We start from the raw sequence: 19,036 nt of genomic DNA, 5'->3' as shown, positions 1-19,036 counted from the left end.
GAAACACGAGAACGCTCTGATTTCACACTTGTGATACAAACAAGCTGGCCTGTACTGTGACAGATCTTGATTTACTTTTATCCTGCACTAAACAAGGTCTCAGCCTGTTGTATTCTTAGATAACAGAGGTAAATCCCTATACCTGGTACTTTAACACTTTCCTCGTGGAACACCCTTCTTCTCTCTACTGGTTAAAGTCTAAACACCTTACTATGAAGGCGTATGGTCTTCTGTGAACTCGTCTTTATCCAGCTCACCAGCCTTACCGCGTATGGCTCACAAGCAGTGTTCTAGAAAAAGAGCTTGCTTTCTAAGTCCTTTCGATGTTATTTTTCATGTCTATGACTTTTTTTTTTTAAGATTTTATTTATTTGACAGAGAGATCACAAGTAGACAGAGACACAAGCAGAGGTGGGAGGAAGGCTCCCTGCTGAGCGGAGAGCCCGATGCAGGGCTCGATCCCAGAATCCTGAGATCATGACCTGAGCCAAAATGTAGAGGCTTAACCCACTGAGCCACCCAGGCGCCCCACATGTCTGTGACTTTATGTTGTTCTCTCCTACGCTCCGGGTCCTTCTCTGCCCAAGTGACTTCTCCACTCTTCTGTGCGTTTTTTAATGGTCTCCTAATACTCCGTGCCTGGTTCTATTTCTGAGTATACTTGGCCTGTATGATATTTATCCACTGATAAGTCTGTTTCCCCCAGGGTGGGGGCCCTCGCTTGGATCCCGAACACCTAGCACAGGACCCTGCACCAAGTAAGTGGTCAGTGACTGCGTGACAGGACTGCACGGGACACGGCTGCTGTCTCTGCCGGGCAGGTATGGAACAGACCTGCAAAGAACTGACCCTCTTCAAAGGGTCCCGTTGGCCTCTCTATACCCAGCCCCTGCAGGCTTCTCTCCTCTGCACCCCTACTCTAGAAGCTGACCTTGCCGCATCCCTGGGTCATAGGGCCCTCAAGGGATCACACCTCATTCACTTGGGTAAACTAGCCCAGTGCCTAGCACAGTGTTCTGAACTTCATGGTTATGTAATAAATCCCTTTTGAACTGGGGAAATAAACTGCTGGCAGGAAAGTTGTAGAAAGCCATACAGAGTGTCCTGGCATGCCTACTGGAACCAGTCTTCGGAAGAAGTAACCAGGAAAGACTGCGTAATCAGTCCAGGACACTTACCCACCAGTCTTGCCTGCATACATCCAAACACGGTGATCGGGGCATCTTTCTCGTAATCCCGGAAACCACCACTCCGCTGAGGTAAGCTATGAGGCATGTTCAGGTTGGTGCGTATGTAGCGGCCTGGCCAAAAAAAAAAAGGCAGAGAAAGGATGACATTGTTTTCCTTAGGACTTTTGTTGCTGAACCTCAGAGCCGCCCATTTCCATTCCTTTTGGGCCAAAGAAACAGAAGTGAACTTTCTAGAAAACACTGAAGCGGACACTTCCTCTGGTAGAGTCTTGACATCTATGCCTGCATTTGTTGACGATGTGACAAGAGAGAGTTTTTAAGTGAAAGAAAGAGCCACATGCTTTAAAGCAGGAGGATTCTGGGATATACCAGCCACTCAATCTTAGACACGCCACTCACATGGAAAGGGAGCCAAAAGGAGCCAGGGTGACTTAATGGAGGGAATTTCTGGCCACAGAATCGGGACATTTGTCTCTGCCTCTGCCAAATGACCATGGGAAGACATTTGCTGTCTTTGGTGCCTGGTGTCCCAGTTTGCGGAATGGGGACAAGAACACCTACCTCTTCACTAACACTCAAGACCAGGGGGAAGAATGTACCCTGTAACAGATTATAGACATTTCCTCTAGCTTGTGGAACAACCCTAAAGGACTCCATCTAGACAAATGCAGCGTCACTCTGCCCCCTAGAGGCCATGATAGGTATGCCAATGCCAAGCGGGTCAACTACCCACTCACCTTTGGCATCAAAGCACTGGGAGAGCCAGTACTTCCCAAACACGACATCCATCCTCTCACCATGCCGACACACAAAGAGGCATCTCTTCTGAGGGCCAGGCTGGCTATTAACCCTCAGAGGCTGCAGAGAGAGAGAGAAAGGCTATTAGTGGGGAAAGCATATAAGAAAGTGAACACGTGCTAGAGCTGCCAGAGGAGCAGAGCCGAGTTCTAGAACAAGTTCTGCCAGTGCAGGACTTGGACACATCTCGGAACTACCTGGAATTTATGTTGGCCTGTCTGCACATGGGGGCACAAGGACAAAGACTGTTTGTTCTACGGCTCCAAGGGAGAGCTGGCCAGTAGGTCAAGCTAGCCATCCAGTCCTCCCCCAAAGGGATACCTGATCAACAACTTCAGGGGGCGAGGACTTTTATCACAAAAGTGTCTGCCTCACCTCTAACAAAGGGTGGTGAGACCATAGGGGTGGATGGTCTCCCCCAGCTTGGCCCCTTCTGATCGCACTTTTGGTTCTGTTGTCTGACTACATGTGTGCTGGTGTTCCCAGAAACCATTCAGGGAGGACACTGGCTCCCTCTGAATGATGAAATAGGTCTAGTCCAAGGCATGTCCAAATGACTTCAGGTTTTATAACTGCTGGGTGGATCCTTGTAGACGCTTCTGTGTTCCTTCTTGTTGATAGCTGGCTAGCCCCAGCTTCCCTAGTGCGGCCAACACTTTTTGTATTTGCTGCTAGGTAGCTGCCCTGCCAGGGTTAGTATATGGGATCGTGCCATGATCCTTCCCATTTCTTCTCCTACTCATCCCTAATTTAAGCCTGGGCTCCAGCCAATGTGACCTAGTCTCTTGCCCCCCAACTTGCTTTTGTTTCTATTGTTCAGAAGGATCCCCACCCCCTCCTCCTCCATTCTGCGATGTTCCTGGCATGTACTGAGCACTCAGACATACGTGAGCCCTCACCATGTGCCAGGCGCTGGGCTAAGAGCTTTATTTTCTTTAATGTCACAGTGGCTTCTGAAATAGAACTCTTATGACTTTACAGATAACGTGTCCTGTTTGCAGATCCGCCTTTTCGACGAGACAAGACCCAGGTGCGGTCGGCGCTATCCGTTCCCCCCACATGACTCTTCCTAGCTTTACATCTCTGTGTAACTTTTATAGTTTTGTGCCCTTTCTCCCAAAGAGATCGGGGACCATTTCGGGCCGTGAGGGCAAGCCTTGCCACTTAGCAAGTAAGTGCCCAGTGAATCCCGAGTAGAGCTGAGGCCATGACCCCACAGGTCAGCGTTACCTGCGTGGGCTGGCAAATGATGGTCAGGGGCGCCGTCTCCCCCAGGCCCTGGTCCTCATACTGTCGCCTCTCCAACACACTGTCACCGAATGAGAGCGCGTTAGAAGATGCTGTGTTTAAGATCGAGTAAGACCTGCCGGGGAAGATAAGGAAGACAGTTACTGGTTTGGCCAGAAGTCACCGGCATGTCACTCTTGGGCTCAACAGGAGTGTGGGAATGAGCAGAAAGCACGCCCTGGGTGGTGTCGTGGTTGGGACAGCAGCGAAGAGGGCACCCCATTTCTGGAGAGGAACGTCTTGTTTTAGACTGAAGTCTTGCAGTTACCAAATTCGGGGTGGATGGATTTCTGTACTCTGGACGCGTTCGTCTCTCCGAGCAGGATGCGGCCCTGTTTTTAGGATGCCACAGGCCAAGGTACGCTAAAGAATAATGAGTTATCAATTTTATACCATTGTTTCCAGCTACATTTCTGGCTCAAAAAACAAAACCAAAAAACCCACAATTCCTATCGCCTTTCATCTTTTCTATGGCGATTTCCATCTGAACTGACAAGCTGGGGGCAAGGTTCTTACTCTCTCCACCACTTGGCCTGTAGTTCCCAATGACCAAGGAAGCCTTAGGGCTGTTCTCCCCTCTTCCACCTTCTTCCCTCGCCCCACCGCTCTCCCTGTCTTAATAATACCCCCAACGAGATGAAGAAATCGAGAACTGTTTCAGAGGAGGCCATTCTACCAGATGTATAGAGCCGTTAGCCAAGAACTCTCATTTCTGGGTGTGACACTGACTACAGAAGCCCCAACGATGTCTCGCTGACAGCGGGGGCAGCAAATTAGGCCACATTCAAATTACTGTGATTAACGAGGCCTCCGGAAAGCTTTATCTAATCAACACTGCCATGGTCGTGAGGCAAATCCCATGAAGATCTCCTCTGCCTGCCCGAGCAGTGTTCAAGGGAGAGCATTTACGTTTTCGATTTCCTGCTTCGTTATAACAAGGGTGCCCGTTCATTTGAGTCTCCTCAGCACCGTCTTGGTTTGTACCATTAACCCCATCCGCTCAGGAATATTAAGTGTTAACATAGGTGTAGGCTTTGAAATTCATCTTGGAAAAGAACTTTTTAGATTCAGCAGTATAATAAAGTCGACCGGTTGTGATGCCAACGGTTTTTTAAATGCTCTGACTTTTAATAATTTTAGGACCCCCCCTCCCCTCTCTGAAGTACCCCTCTTTGTGTCTGTACAGCGACCCGTCCCTACTTCCACACAAGGGTTTCAGAAGCTTCCTACCCTGAAAAAGAGACACATCAGTCCTCGCGCCTATCAGAATCACCAGGGGAGCTTTAAAAAAAAAAAAATACACTTCTGAGCCCCACTTGTCAGAGACTGTGATTCAGCAGGTCTGGGGTGCCCGGGAGCGGGGACCTAACCGGTGGCACCAGCCAGTGTGGGGTGCAGCCCAAGGGACCTAGTGAAAAAATTAAGCAACCGCAGACAAAGAAAATCTAGTGCCGCTTGCAGCCTGATGGACAGGCGCTCTCCTTTGCAAACATCACCATTAAAGAAAATTCAGTTTCACTGTCTGATTCATCAAAGCTTCAGGGCCTGAAATGTCTGGATAGATGGCATTGTCTTGACACCCGGCTTGTACACGTCCCTTAATTTTCTTTCCTTTATTATAGCTATGAAGACACTGGCAGAATCCCTTCTGTCTCTCCTTCAGCTCCGTTGGCAAGGAGAATGCCAACCTCCTTCTCTTCTCAACTGTCATTGTAATCAAAGGACCTGACTCACTCAGACAGTCTGGTGCTGTCAGTTCCAGAAGACAACAGTCAGAGGCTTTATGCTGAGAGCAGCGGAGGGAGGAAGCTGAAGCCTGATACCCAGGACATCTTCTCAAGTTCTGGGGGTGGGGGAGATGCTGACACATCCCTAGCCCACATCAGTCCTGGGGGTAAAGCCCGGAAGGACCAGCCGGCCCCTTACCCGCAATGCAAGGGACATGATGGGGCTTCACCAACTACAAAGCATCTCGAGACACTTAGAACCAGGCAAGATGTCCCAACAGAAGGGTGGTGAGAGAGATTTTCTTAGAAGGGACTTAGAAATGAGAAGAATGACAGGGCCGAAAGAAAGGGCTGCGAAGGGAAACTGACCCCAAGTCCCTACTTGTTGCTTGGATCCCCTCTGCAATTTCCCATCAAGGCAGCCATTTTGGAGCACTTCCGGGGGCTTTATCCCCTCGAGGCTGACTTTGGTTAAGGGGGAAAGAGAGCGAGAAGATCTGTCTTATAGGGAGCCTCTTTAGGTCATTTCTGCTTCTGGGGTTAAATAGGAAAGTGCAGTTCTTCTACAGGATCAACTCTGTGGAAGAGACATTTGACTTGACAAGCATGTTGGAGAGGACTGGAAAACACAAGTTGGAAAGAAAAGAAAAAAACCCATAGAGCTGACGGCTTCTTAGGTTCAGTGCTATTATATACGTGGTACTGATCAATGTCAAGTTAAGTCCTTTCTTGTCTTAACACCCTTATGAGGTAAAGGCAATTCTCATCTCCATCTTCTAGATTAACGAACAGGGGCTCAGAGAGGTAATGTAACTTGGCCGAGGTCACACTGAACCCAAGCCTACAGGAACAAACACTCAAATTCTTGATGATGGTGTCCTAACACTTAATGTTAGTAGTACTTCCCACTCTGAGCAGCCTTGGTTGTGGCAGCTGAGAGTTTCACCGCAGACATGGTTCCCCGGGTGCTCTCCTTGCTATTGATCTCTCCAAATAAAAGGAGAGGACATGCAAACCTCCCCATGGTCCCTGGACCAGTGTCCCCATGTTTCGGCCCGAGCTCTAATTTGGACGGGAATGGATCTGTTAACACCGATCTGAAATGGGTCAGCAGGGCTTCTCACACAGACTTTTTGCCCACGTACAGCCTGACTTTAAAAAAAAAAAAAAAAAAAAAAAAGTGGTCCGGGCACCGTGTATCCTCAGAAAAACCCTCTGAGACCTCCCTGTACCCACGTGCATTGTGCTTCACTTGTTTTTACGGGCATGACGCGGTGACTCTGGAAATCCAACTTAGATTTCTGAAAAACCAAAATGTTTGGGGACCGTGAGGCAGCTCTGACCTCCCGGTTGTGCCACAGAACACTCCTGGGCTACGGGGGAGAGGAAGGAATGGCGGGGCAGGGGATCATTCTGGAAGATGTTGTTTCCCACCTCTGGGTGTGTGGTTTGCCTGCCTGCTGCTAACTAGAGTAGAGAGTCTACTTGTCTTTTCTCCCTCCAAGCAAAACGCTCCCTGAAACGGCCCCTCTCTGCTTCTCTTTTATGGCGGTAATGATAGCATTCGACACCCCACACAGCTGGTGCTCCCCGCTCCCGGCTCGCAGCCACTTTGGCACGTGGCAGGAGGGAGGAGAAACGAGCCAGCGTGCACGCCCTGGCGAGATGCCCCAGTATGCTGGGGAAGGGCTGGCTTCGAGCTGCTCTGATTAAGAAAGAGAAGGTGCCTCTCGTCCCTCTTTTATCTGTCCAGACAAAGCTGGCCATCTGACACAGGCTGCTCGGAACATGGGACCGGTTTGGTTTGGGGGCAAGACAGGAGGGAGGGGCTGGGTGGACAGTTATCCCTCTAAAGAAGACTAAGGGCCACCATGTGTCTTTTCAAGTTTCCGGCATTGCCCATTTCCTGAGATGGTCTCTCTCACCTGGGCATTCATGTGCCCAAGGCTGGGGACTTGCTCAGGGTCGCCCAACAAGCGAGGGGCAGGTAGGTCTCCTGATCCTTGCAAACCCTATCACACCTGTCCTGGCCGGCGTGATGGGAACTTGCCCCGCTGTTGTGGGGAGTCAGACCACTCTAGAGCAACGACCCAGGACCAAGGGTACAGAAGCCCAAAGACCATGAAGTCTCAGCGCTGGCATGACCCACACTTCCCCCCAAGAGACGGTCCTTCTAGCTGCCTGCATGCCCTCTCTGATCAAGAACTGAGACCGCTTCATCAAGTGGGGCCGGCAGAGAGCAGGACAGCGGGTCCATCCGCCATGATCCCCTGCCCCGAGTCAGCCCCTCCCGAATGCCCTGAGCCGAGACCTTTCTGCCCCCATGAGCTCCCCTCCTCTCACTGCCGCCCCGTGGGTCCAGGTTCACGTCTGTTTCCCTGCCCCGTGCTCCCAGGCTGCGGCCGGCGAAGAACACGAGTCTGCTCACCCGTGAAATATCCAAGTGCTGCACTCGTCCGCCTTGGTAATGTAGTTCTCGGGCAGGAGTCCTGAGCAGCCGGTGGTTAGCGACGTGCCATAGATCCAGCCCTCACTGGTGCTGGTCTGCTCCATCGGAGACATGAAGATGAAGTCCCCGGGGGTCAGCTCGAGCTCGTCATCGTTTTGTGGGGTGTAGGGGTAGATCACCTGTAATGTCTGAAAGAGGCAGAGAGGGAGGAGGGAGGCCCCCATGTGATCCAGGACGCGTGGCCCGGGCACGTCTGTGCGTCCTGCTTTAATGGCGCACACATCCGGATGCTGACATTTACGGGAGCCCCTGGGGTCTGCCGGCTTGGAGCAGATTTGGACTCATCAGAAAACGTGGTTTTTTGTTTTTTGTTTTCCCCTGGGGTATTGCGGATGTGTGCCTGGAGCTACTGGATGGCTCCAGACTTCCCCTCTGGCATGTCTTTCTTCCTGTTGGGACTCAGATACAGTTTTTAGGCACTGATCTTCAAGCTCTGTTAAGCTGCTAGACCAACAGGGTTGGACCTAGTTTCCCCTTCTCCATCTGCAGGGGGAGGCACCGTCACAGACGCTTGAAACCTCACTCGTGGAAAGTCTGTCTTCCATATGGGGGTTACAGATGGTCTGAGTGGAGACACTTTCCTTGGAGGAAGGCTTTGGGACCGATGCATTTCTCTTTATAGGTAACTCTGGGGCTGACACAAGACAGTCTCTGCCTTCAAGGAGCTTTCCCTAAACCTGCATTTCTCACAAAGACCTTGAAAGAAAAATATCTTTCACAGCCATTGATGTGTACGTCTGGGCAACCAGCTTTTACCAGGGAACAGATGGAGACCGCGTGTTTCTTCTCTGGGCTCGGAAAGAGCCTTCAGAGCCAACCACAGACCATGCTGCTTGGCTGACTTATTTGATTTTTTGCCTCCTTTCCTGGGATATATAAATGGCATCGGCATGAAGATACTTTGGAAAAAGTTTTCCTACTTTTTTCATTAAGAGCAAGGGTCCTCAGTAGTTAGGACAATATTTCCTATGCTATTTATGTCACCTGGGACCCCCAAAACGGAGACGCTTTAACAGCCTTTCCTGCAGTCTTGAAGTCATGAGCGGTAGGGCTAACTATTCTGGTTCCACCTCCAAGTTTTTAACGTTGTCTGGCCTCCCTTTCCTCATCTGTAAAATAATGCCTAGACTATAAACGTTACTGAAACAACCTAAGAAAACTCTTTATAGGACAAAGCCCGTACCCAGAAGGTGCATAATTATGTCTCTTGACCCATGACACTTGATTTTCCTTCTAGCCAGACTCCTGGACTGTGTGCCTGTGAGCTCACCAGCACGCCGGTGTCTGTCAGGAAAACCCATCAGAACACGCTATAAAGAACTTCCTTCTGGAATTCTCTAAGGAAAGGCATTGGCAAAAAGACGTGACTGTGAAAACACACAGGACTCAATTGTACCACTGGATTGTGATTTTTTTTTTCCTTTTCCTTTCACTCAGCGCACCTGTTCCTTTCCCTACTCTCCCGTTTCTTACAGCTCCAGATCTTTGCCCCCTGTTTACCTCCTACTCCTTCCCCTGTCCTCCGCCACGTTCATGCACAAACTGCCATTCCAAACTAGCCAGGGAGGTTTTCTGCGGGGCTGTGACAACAGCTTAAAAAGCAAAACAAAACAGAGCAACTCTCTAAGCTAGGTATGTGATGAGGCACCGAAAGGAACACTCCTTTTCCTGGAACAGGGTGGAGAGAGACACCAAACCATGGGGGAGCAAGTCGAAACTCATGTCTCTTAGAGACTTGAGCATAGCATAGTTTTGACTAATTATGCCTTTAGCCAAGAAGTGTCTTTACTTTGAGAGACTCAGGAAAGTGACTTCAGACGAGAACTCATTCCTCCTCTCACTTGGTGCGGGGTGAGTATACTATCTCCAGGGAAACTGAGGCACATCAAAGGTACAGAGGAGACTGTGTGTCCTAAGGAGAGGGTAGTTAGATCACAAGGAGCTTTGACTTATTGAATATACAATAAGACATTGCAGCAAATCTAAAATTACGTTCGAGAGCTAGCGGAACACATGCCTAGTTGTGCACTGCATTATCTACTTACTTTTTTATGCTTAGCGCTAACCTGTGAGAATTGCTGAGTGTATCTCAAGGATTTTTTTTCTCCCCTCATAAGGGGCAGCCCTATGTGATTGTAGGAACCTAACCTCACCGCGTTCAAAGCTCCTTGTGCCCCTTGTAGCCACAGAAATTCTGCGCTGTCGGGACTTTTCCATTATCTTCGTCAGGAGTCCATGTGACAGCAGACAGCAGCCGTCCAGCAAAATACTATTGCCATTGTAGGTTCGAGACGACCAAGGATGGGAGTGTTCTAGAAATGACGGATGGATGGGACCCTGATGACTGCCAAAGGGGTAGAGCTGGGCTCCACAGCCACATGGGCTGTGTGTGTAATGCTGTCCTTCCTCAGACTGGCTTGGCCTGGAGACCCACCGTGACCCCATGCAGTCACTAACACGGAAGACTACAGGACATACAAGTAGGCATCTGCGAGTCCGAATCAAAGTGGGAGCCAGCAGAGCGATGAGCTGTGGACGCTTTCCTGTGCCTGGCTTGCTGAGTGCCCTTGTCCAAACCACTCTCCTCCTCTGGACATCTGTTGCCTCCCCGGCACCATCAATCAAACCTGCCTCCTGGGGACAGAAGGCGGCAGGCGAGAAAGGGTGTTCCTAAGCAGGGGGGCTCAGGTAAAGCCAAATGACCTCCGAGAGCGAGCTCTATCAGCAGGAACAGTAATAAATGAGCTTTTACAAATAAGAGATAAAAGAGGCCAAGTTATTTTTAGAAAATACTTCACGTGGGCGCTTGCTGCCTCTTTCCCTCAGTGCCAATGGAGCAGAATGTGGGTCAGGTAGAAAAGCAATTACCCTTCGAGTTAACTGGAGGGCAGTGTTGATTAGAAGATATTCCTTGTAAAATTCCATTGCCGCTGCCTTTCTCCTAGAAAGGTGACTTCTCCCAGCCCATCTGCATGCAACCCTTGACTTTTTTGTCCTTCGTCCTTGTGAGGAGCCCAGTTAGCCACACCTCCCTCGTTATATATAGGGCTCATCCTAAGCAATTCCAGGAGTTGTCAGAATTCTTAAGTAAGATCAAGCCCAGTCTCCTTGTTGTATCTTTCCAGAAACTTCCACCAACTGACTTGGAAGGAGGACACAACATTCCTGTCAGCAGCGTCGGTCAAAGCTACATGTCCCTGACACAGGCCCTCACCTTTGGTTCATGGGTTGGCTCTTCCTTCCAAAACAGTGATGAGATCAGCTGGGCTAAACCGAGAGCCCAACTGTTTTTCATATTTAAAAAAAAAGTCTAACAGGTTAAAAAAAAGCTACAAAAGTACCAGTCCTTTTGCTGTTGAAAATTGGGAAACAAATTAAATACGGTTTCATAAATGTAGTTAAATTGGATGACAAATTTTTCATCAAACTATGGTTTTTTGGTTTTTAAGATGGGTTGCTTGTCTTTATTATTTGGGATCGCTGGGCTCCGGCTTCAGCTCTGGTCCTAAAGTGCTAGTTAGCCTTGGATCAGAGTGTTACTCTCTTTGGACCTCTGGTTTTCCTTCAGGAAAATAAAGGGCAATATTACTCTTCAGTGTCACAGGCTTGTCCTGGAAATCAATATTCATTCCCTCAAAAGAAGGTTGGTAGGGTTATGTCAACCTTTCCACACGCGCTGGGAGTCAGTGGTCCCCCTCCTGCCTCCCAGGGGACACACACAGACTGTCTCAACATGTGGCCTCTGTTTTTATGTCATGTGTCTATTGTTTCCCCCCCGTGCTGGACTCAAACTCCTGGAGGACAGGACCATGTTTTAAAATTCTAGTATGTTCCATGGTAACTTATAGGCCATTGATACTCAACAAATATCTGTTAATTATGTGTTCGCAGTTTTTTGTCCTTTTTTGTTTTTTTTGGTATTTCTGTATTCTCCTTACCTAAGATCTGGATGAGGTCTTTCATGAACACCGTGAATTTATAGAATTAAAATGTTGCCAGTATACTTTTCTATCCTCCCATTTCATTTCTGTTTCAGTCTAGGAAGTTTGGCAGGGCAGAGAGAACAATGGGGACAGTATGCAGATGAGTCACTTGGGACCCAGGGAGGAGGGGTGCAAGCTCCAAGCTTCCCAGGGAGTCAGGCAGAGCCCGGAGAAAACTGTGGGCCAACCGACTCCTGGTCTGGTGCTCACTGCACTGCTTTCCTTTGGTACCCATCTCCCTGCAGCAGTGGGCCACAAGTGCTCCCGGTTCACACAGCACCCCGGCTTCTCTGGTAGGGTCAGGAGCCACAGGGAGACATTACCTCATGGTTTGCGAACCGGATATCTCGTGAGAATATGGTGGCCACCCAGTCGCAGCCTAGTTTGACATCGATGTTCTGGGCTAGCTTCTCCAGGGTGGGTAAGTGGCTCGCTTGGAAGTGGTAAGCCAGGGTGACGTGCAGCTGCTTCTTATGAGGTTCCACATGGACTTCTGGAAAAAGGAAGGAAACCAGTATTAGAATGTGGCCATCACAGCCATGGCGGAGACCTGTCCTGGTCAGTTCTGCCTCCCAAGTGACAGAGGAGGGAGTCCCTCAGCCAGGCGAAACCCGTCTCCCTCCTTCACGGCGGCAGAATGAGGGGAGAGGAGCGTGGAAAAGACCCTGAATCAACCTACAATCTGAGAGGCAAAAAGCCACTCATTCAGCTCTTCTGCAGGAACCGTGCAGCAGCTGAGGTCAGCGAGGGGGTCGGGTTTTCCTCCTATCGCACTGGTTATCACAGCCCACCCTTCAGAGGAGGAAACCGAGACATAGAAGGATGAGCTGATTGATGTAGAAACGGAGATTTTGTCCTTACTGGGGGGCCGGAGCTGTATCACCCTCATGTTAAAATCAAGTCTCTTAGCTTCTGGGCAGCTCCGATGGAGGAACCAGAACCGGAGGAAGAAGATGGAATATTTTCAAAGTCTCAAACAGCACTTCCCAGCAGCATTTGGGCAGAATTAATTCTTTGCTGTGGGGGCTGTTGTGTGCACTGGGGTGGGGGGGCGGTCTTTAGGCACATCCCTGGCCCCTACCCACTAGCTTCTGGTAGCACCCCCCACGTTGTGGCAAGCAAAAAGGACTCCAGACATTGCCACACGGCCCCTGGGGGATGAAATCTCCCCGACTGAAAACCACCGGCTTGAAGTATCCAGACCATTATTCTAAGACCCCGTGGGTAATAAAAGAAACCAACCTACCTACCCAAGGCAATGGATTTTATTTCTCCTTTGTACATCTCTGCGTGGGGTAGATCCGTCTACTGTCTAAGCTAGAACACCGCAGAAGATTCAACCGGAGGGGACGTAGGGAATTTGAGAAATTAAGGGGCTTGCTCATGTCTCACGGAGACAGAAGTACCGGTTGCATCTCTCTGTTATGCTACGGTGGACTTCTCTAGTTTGAAGTCCCATGAGACAAGGGCTTTCTGGGTCCTGTTGACAACGTATGCCCCTCGCTCAGCACCATACGGGCTTTTAGTATTTGGAGATGATTGAATACACGTGCACGAACTCCTTAAACCACCCAGGATGAAGGAACTAAATCTACTTGCTAAAGGAATCTGGGTCTGCCAAAAACACTCTAGAATACTGAGGGTTAAGTTCTAGGGCCAAGACGGGATGGCGGGTTCTGCACAAAAAGGAGGTAAGGAGCAGGAGCAGCTGCACGGGGCAGGGCCATGCAGTTCTCCAAGTCACCACCAGGGGGCCGCACAGGGGCAGGAAACCCAGAAGGTCAGGCTCTTCTAGAGAGTGGCCACAGGTCTGGGAGAGGAGCCGGCCCTCCCGAGCCCTACAAAGAAAGGGAGCGAGGGCCTCCTATCTCTGGCTCATGTGCCTTCAGAATCTTGGCCACAGACCTGGCCCATACCTGCTTTACGCATTTGTGAAGGATTTGGGTTTTGTGGCTACAACACCAGTTTTGGGTCTTGTGGGAGTTTTTGTGGTTTTGTTAATAGCTACTGTGGGATGAAAAAGAGCCATTTCCCTGAGTTAGAGGGATAGGAACAGGAAACAATTTGCCTCTCTATTATGTTATTTCACTGAAATATTAAGCTAGGAGATGGCGGGCTCCAGGGACATCAGAAGACAAAGTCTGGGCCCTGGGAAGAAGGCATACCTGGGGAGGGCCTCTAAGGAGGCCCGGTTCCCCGAGTAGAAGAGGTACCTCTGGGGTGGTGGGGCAGGGGTGGGCCCTGGCCAGCTCTGGGCTTCCTCCAACGTTGGATTCAATGCTCAGATTCAGCTGCTCCTCCCACACGCAGCTCAGGCTCGGCACAGTCCTCTGCACACACCCTGGCCCTTCCTCCCTTCCTGCCTGGGTTCACACTGCCTGGGTTCACACTGCCTGCCCCCACCTCCGCTGTGGCAAGCTTCACTGATAAACACAGAGTGGTCCCCAATAAATCCCCGTGATCTCCCTCCAGGGGGCCAACAGAGAACCACCCCCGCCAGCGCCTCCCTCCCTCCACCGGACAGTCTGTCCCACTGCAGCAAGGCTCTCCTCGACCTAAGCGGGCTCGTCTGTCGGCAGACAGGACAGCTCCGGCAGCTTCTCCCACTTGTCCCCTTCCCGTGCCTCCTGCCTCTACATCAGTGCGTGTCCCGAGTCCCTCTCTACACTAATTCCTCCGACGGGAGATCTCAGCTGACTGGAACTGAGAGCTGCCATGGGAAGAGGAAGAAACGTCTGGAAGGAGTGACGTTTTGGGGCAGGCTGCTGAGGCTTCAGGGACCCATCTCATGGGTTTCTGCGAGTTGTGGACATTGGCTCAGTGGATTCGTTATTTGATACTAAGTGGTTCCCCTCAGCTCACTGTGCGATCCCACCACCCAAGCACAGCCCTGGGTCCTCACAGAGTGAGCCGGAGACCCAGGCAAATGCCTGTCCAAGGAGGAGGTTGTGCGGGAAGGTTCCTTGACTCTGAACGGGAAACACGGTGTAGCTACAAAGGTTGCATTTAGTTCAGTGTGTCACAGCCAATTGTGTGCCTTTAACTTCGGTGTCAGGGCAGGCCCTAGACATTCTCTCAGGAGGCTTAGCAGAACAGTAGCTGTTTTTTTTTTTTTTTTTAAAGGGGGCAAAGAGGCAAAGGCTGCTGCAGGAAAGGGCAGCGTTCCTGCAGGACCCCGAGGCTCCCAGCCCCAGCCTGCTCCTCCATACCTTTTTCCCCCTTTCCTTCCCAGTTTTTTGGTTCCCAGGACCCAGGGCCATTAGCTCACCAGTTTTGGACGCAGCCTCTGCGGCAAAGTCAGCGGCAAACTTCTTGAGGACCTCTGCGCTGTCTTCCTTCACGAAGAGGCCTATGAAGTTGGAGGAGGTATAGAGCTCCAGGGGCAGCGGGGCCGAGAACTTGCACTTCCAGCGACTGACCGTGGTCTGCAGGGCTTCCCCCAGGGCGTCCACCTTGCTGTCCTCACACTGGCAGGGGAAGACAAGACACTCCATTCAGAGGAGAGAAAGAGGTCTACTGCTCCGGAGCTCATGGTCTCCTCCACCTGGAGCTGGAGGCATCCTGGCCGGGCTCAGGGGTACAGCAGGGCGGGGGGTGGGGGACAGAAGATTTGGTCCATTGTGTAATTTGCCAGTAAGATCATCCAGCAGAAGGGGAGAAGGAGGGAACGCGCCTGGAAAGCACGGCATCCCAGGGTAAAGGGTGTGCCTTCCACGGCCTCCCATCATCTGTGACATTTCTACCCCTCCTAGACGAATGGAAATTGACTTGACTGTCAGTCCCATGATAGTTGGGAAGAATGGGGCTCAGAGAGCTGTGACGTCATCCTCCTACCCTCTTTGAAGCACTGGGTGGGGAAAAAAAAAAGAGTGTCTCTAAAACTCTGAATGCTTTTGAGAAAGATCCTGGGATGACTAAGAGGAAGTGGTAATTATTTTAATTTTCAAAGTGAACGGTAAGAAAGAAGGTGTTAGGAACACATTTTTTACCTTAAAGAGACAGAGAAAAGCTGGGGGAAAAAATACCTCAAAATGATTTTTTGGAAAATGTTGTCTTAACATGCTCCTGTCCTGCCTCCTCTTTAACATACCTGGATAAACCAGTTCTGCTCCTTCTCCACAGCAAACCAAAGTAGATGAAATGTATTTATATTTATTATGGTGAGGGGGATTTAATTTAGTCATTAAGTAAGGCCTGTGATAGCTGGGATGTAGATTAGGTGACCATGGCAGGTCACAGGTATCATTTTTTTTTTTTAAAGATTTTATTTATTTATTTGACAGAGCGATAGAGAGAGAGCACAAGCAGGCAGAGGGAGAGAGAGAAGCAGCTCTCTGCTGAGCAGGGAGCCCAATGCTCTATCCCAGGACCCCAGGATTGTGACCAAGGTCACAGGTATCTTTGCTGTCTCTTGAAAGATCTGGTGAGACAGACCCGTGGACAGTGTCTGTCCATGAGGCGAAGGTCACCTCCGCCTGTCTGTAGAGTACATCTGTCATTCCCATCTCATATTTACTCGTACAGTGGACAAGAGTGGACACTGCCTTCGTTTCATGGCTGTGGCTGCCTGTCCGAGTCCTGACTCAGTGGGTCAGGCTTGCCCCTGGAGTCCCTGGAGTCCAGCAGTCATCATGATGGCTTATCAGACTTGCGGTGCTCCAGGGCCTCAGTAGGTCTTAGAAAGAGGAGCGAGCGAAAGGAGCCACGGACCTTACTCATTCCGAGCAGGGCCATCCAAGCCGAGGAGCCCGTGACTCTCCCGCCAGCTGTCTGGGGAGCTCCTGACTCTGGTTCCAGGTTGCAAGGAGCTGGCGGGAGTAAGGCAGTCGGGCTCCCCATGGTGGGGGTTTCGGGGGGGGGGGGTCTGTGACTCACCATGAAGAACTGGCAGAGGGTGATGTGTGGGAAGATGTTGTGGGCCTTGTTCTTCCCGCAGATCTGCTTCGACTGTTGCCAAAAGTCGGAGAGCTTCTGTGCTAAGGGGCCGGTGGGTCGGAGGTAGAGGACGTACTCCCGGGGCAGGGGGTCATCCAGGAAGGGGTCGCCAACATGAGAGAACAGCCTGCCAGAGAGAGAGAGAGAGAGAAGGGAGCCAAGCAGGCCCCACTTGAGGACAACGGAAGGGAAGGAGGACCCAGAGACAGATCCGTACGCATGCTCCGTACCCCAGGCTCTGCCAAGGGGGTACTTTTTGTGCTTTAAAAACCCATCACTTAAAGCTCATACAGCATGACCAACTCTTAGATGTCTTACTGCATCCACATATCACAACTCCCTCAAAAATCCTAAAGTCACTCCAGATACACTCCGAATCCCTTCCCAGCCCACCAGGGCTGTTCCAACCCCGTCTGACCCTTCAGTTCGGCTCCCATTAAACCCACACGCCTCCAAACATATGGGAAGCGTCAGGAGCACAGGCTGTGGGGGCTGCCCTGGGTAGTGATGTCCTACAATGCAAGCAAGATTTTTTTTCTTTTATCTACCTAGCATCCCCATACCCTAAAGTGTATCTTTAAGTGACTAATATGGGCAGACATAGTGATAAGGGTCCCGTCTTGGATATGCTTTGAATTTCTTTAAACAGCTTTAAGGAGAAGCACATCCTGGGGCTGGGATCGAGGAGGCAACTGGCTTGAGAAACGGGCTTGTCACATGGTCTTTTGGCTCATCCTGCCACTCCCCTCCCCCAACAGTCCATTAGAGAAAGGCTGCATATCCCCGCTCTTCCACATACACTCAGAGCTAATTATATGCTATTTTCTCTATTTATTTATTTCATACCAACCAGTCACATGCTGCCTGAACACTTCTTCCTCCTGTGGATGCCAAGGCTTTTTGTCTGGAAGAAAAAAAATCAAATTTCTATTGTTAGTATTTTTAGCTTCCTATCAGCTTTTCTCACTATTGTGGCAAGAGTGTGAAGTAGGCGACACCCCAGCCTCCTTGGCGGGGTGGGGGAGACACCGGCGGCAGGATCCTGCCCCCCGCTCCCCCCAACCCCCCCAACCCAGGGTCATAACAAGGCATATGGAAATGAGGACATGTACTTAATTTCCATGTAATTAGCACTGGATTTGCATGCAGCCCGACAGCCGTGCGATCTATTTTGAGCAGTTTCCACATTAGAATTTTGTTTCCCTAAAGGTTGTCATGTCTCGGTCTGTCCTCTTTCCTGTTCACCCACTCCTACTGACCCAGATCCCCTGCTGAGCGGGTTTTTTGCTTGAAGCCCTTGGCAAAGCACATTAGAAAGTGGGGCTAAAGGCCCACAAGGACATTAACTTTGGTTCCATTCAGCGACTCCTCCCACCCACCGCCAACCACCACCAACACCATCTCCCAAGGCTTTTAGACCTCGCTGGGGACCAGGCCACCACCACTGCCCCCTGCTGGAGAACGGAGTCAAAGCCCTGTTCCCGGAGAGGCGGCGTCCCAGGAGGGCGACCGCAGCCAGGACCTGGAGCACATGCCTCCGAGGACAGCGTCTGAACTTGGAGGTGTCCAAGAGCCAGAGAGTTCTGGGTTTGTAGCCAGCTTTGCTAGTCACCCACTGGTTCTGCCTCCACACGTGTGTGCTCACGGAATGCCTACTGAACTGTGCCGTGCCGGGCTCTCGGCATACCATGAAAAACAAGACTGAAGTGGTCACGGCCCTCCTGGAGTTTTTGGTCGCGCTGGCATGAGAGCATCGATGGTGCAGATAATGAATTACATGGGCGTAGAGCGCAATGAAGGGAAAGCCCAGGGAGTCCTAAGGACGTAGGACAGGGACATCGAGCTTGGGTTGAGGGGTCAGGGAAGGCTTCTCTGAGGAAGTGGCATTTTGAGTGGGATCTGAAGAGTGTAGACTCCCCCAGACAGGGGTGTAGGGGGGTTGCTGTGGGGGCAGACAGTACGTCTACTCCATAGTGAGGGGTGTCCATAAGGAGCCTCAAACTCTTGCCCAAGCCCATGGAGGTGACCAGTAAATGACCATCTCTGTCCCTTGTACCCTACAGATTCAGCTTACTGAGGGAGGCGAGGGAAGAGTGGGGAGGGAATTCTAGTTTTAGGTGACACACACCAAGCACCATTTTTTCAACTGGCTGCTGCACCCAGTCCCCCTCCGCCGCCCCCCCCCCCACCCCCCCGGCCCCAGTCCATCTCCTGGGCTCTCTATGGAGCAACTAGAAGGCTGGTGCTGGGAACCCCGGGGGGCCGACCGGCAAGAACCTCAGATTGTCTGTGAGCCCGGCTTCTTCACTGTACACAAGGAGAGCTCTGGGGAAGGAAGTAGCATGCTCAGAGCAGCCCGGCCACTGCGGTGGCTCTGGGACTCGGCTCCACCGCCCAAAGATCAGATAAATACCTTTTCCCCCCATGAAAATCGGAGCCCAAACACCAAATGATCCGGATTAAGCAATCTACGCAGCATTACAGAGCAGGGAGAACAGCGTTACAGAAGCAAGCTGATGTTATGGAGAAGCGAGACAGACCCCTTAGAACCCCTTTGGGACAAAAGCTGGTACCGAAAAGGCTGGAAACACAGGGACCCCCCCCCAC

General features: G+C 50.9%; 1 protein-coding gene across 3 annotated transcripts in view; it reads right to left on the bottom strand.

Annotated features, from left to right (window-relative positions):
- Window positions 1–19,036, bottom strand: part of UBASH3B (ubiquitin associated and SH3 domain containing B) — a 133,337-nt gene that overhangs the window by 13,454 nt on the left and 100,847 nt on the right. For 2 of the 3 annotated variants that reach the window (XM_032868762.1, XM_032868761.1), the window contains exons 2-9: window positions 17,280–17,333; window positions 16,370–16,556; window positions 14,763–14,961; window positions 11,818–11,987; window positions 7,431–7,639; window positions 3,219–3,351; window positions 1,928–2,048; window positions 1,179–1,301 (exon numbers count right to left, since the gene is read on the bottom strand). In XM_032868762.1, coding sequence (XP_032724653.1) covers window positions 1,179–1,301; window positions 1,928–2,048; window positions 3,219–3,351; window positions 7,431–7,639; window positions 11,818–11,987; window positions 14,763–14,961; window positions 16,370–16,556; window positions 17,280–17,333 — 1,196 coding nt within the window. Of the gene's footprint in view, window positions 1–1,178; window positions 1,302–1,927; window positions 2,049–3,218; window positions 3,352–7,430; window positions 7,640–11,817; window positions 11,988–14,762; window positions 14,962–16,369; window positions 16,557–17,275; window positions 17,334–19,036 lie in introns of all 3 variants that reach the window. The other variant, XM_032868763.1, reaches the window with a different exon arrangement.

The sequence above is a fragment of the Lontra canadensis genome, unplaced genomic scaffold, assembly GCF_010015895.1.
Source record: "Lontra canadensis isolate GAN:19392208 unplaced genomic scaffold, GSC_riverotter_1.0 scaffold36, whole genome shotgun sequence".
Lineage (NCBI taxonomy): Eukaryota > Metazoa > Chordata > Mammalia > Carnivora > Mustelidae > Lontra > Lontra canadensis.
This window is presented reverse-complemented; position numbering and strand designations above follow the sequence as displayed.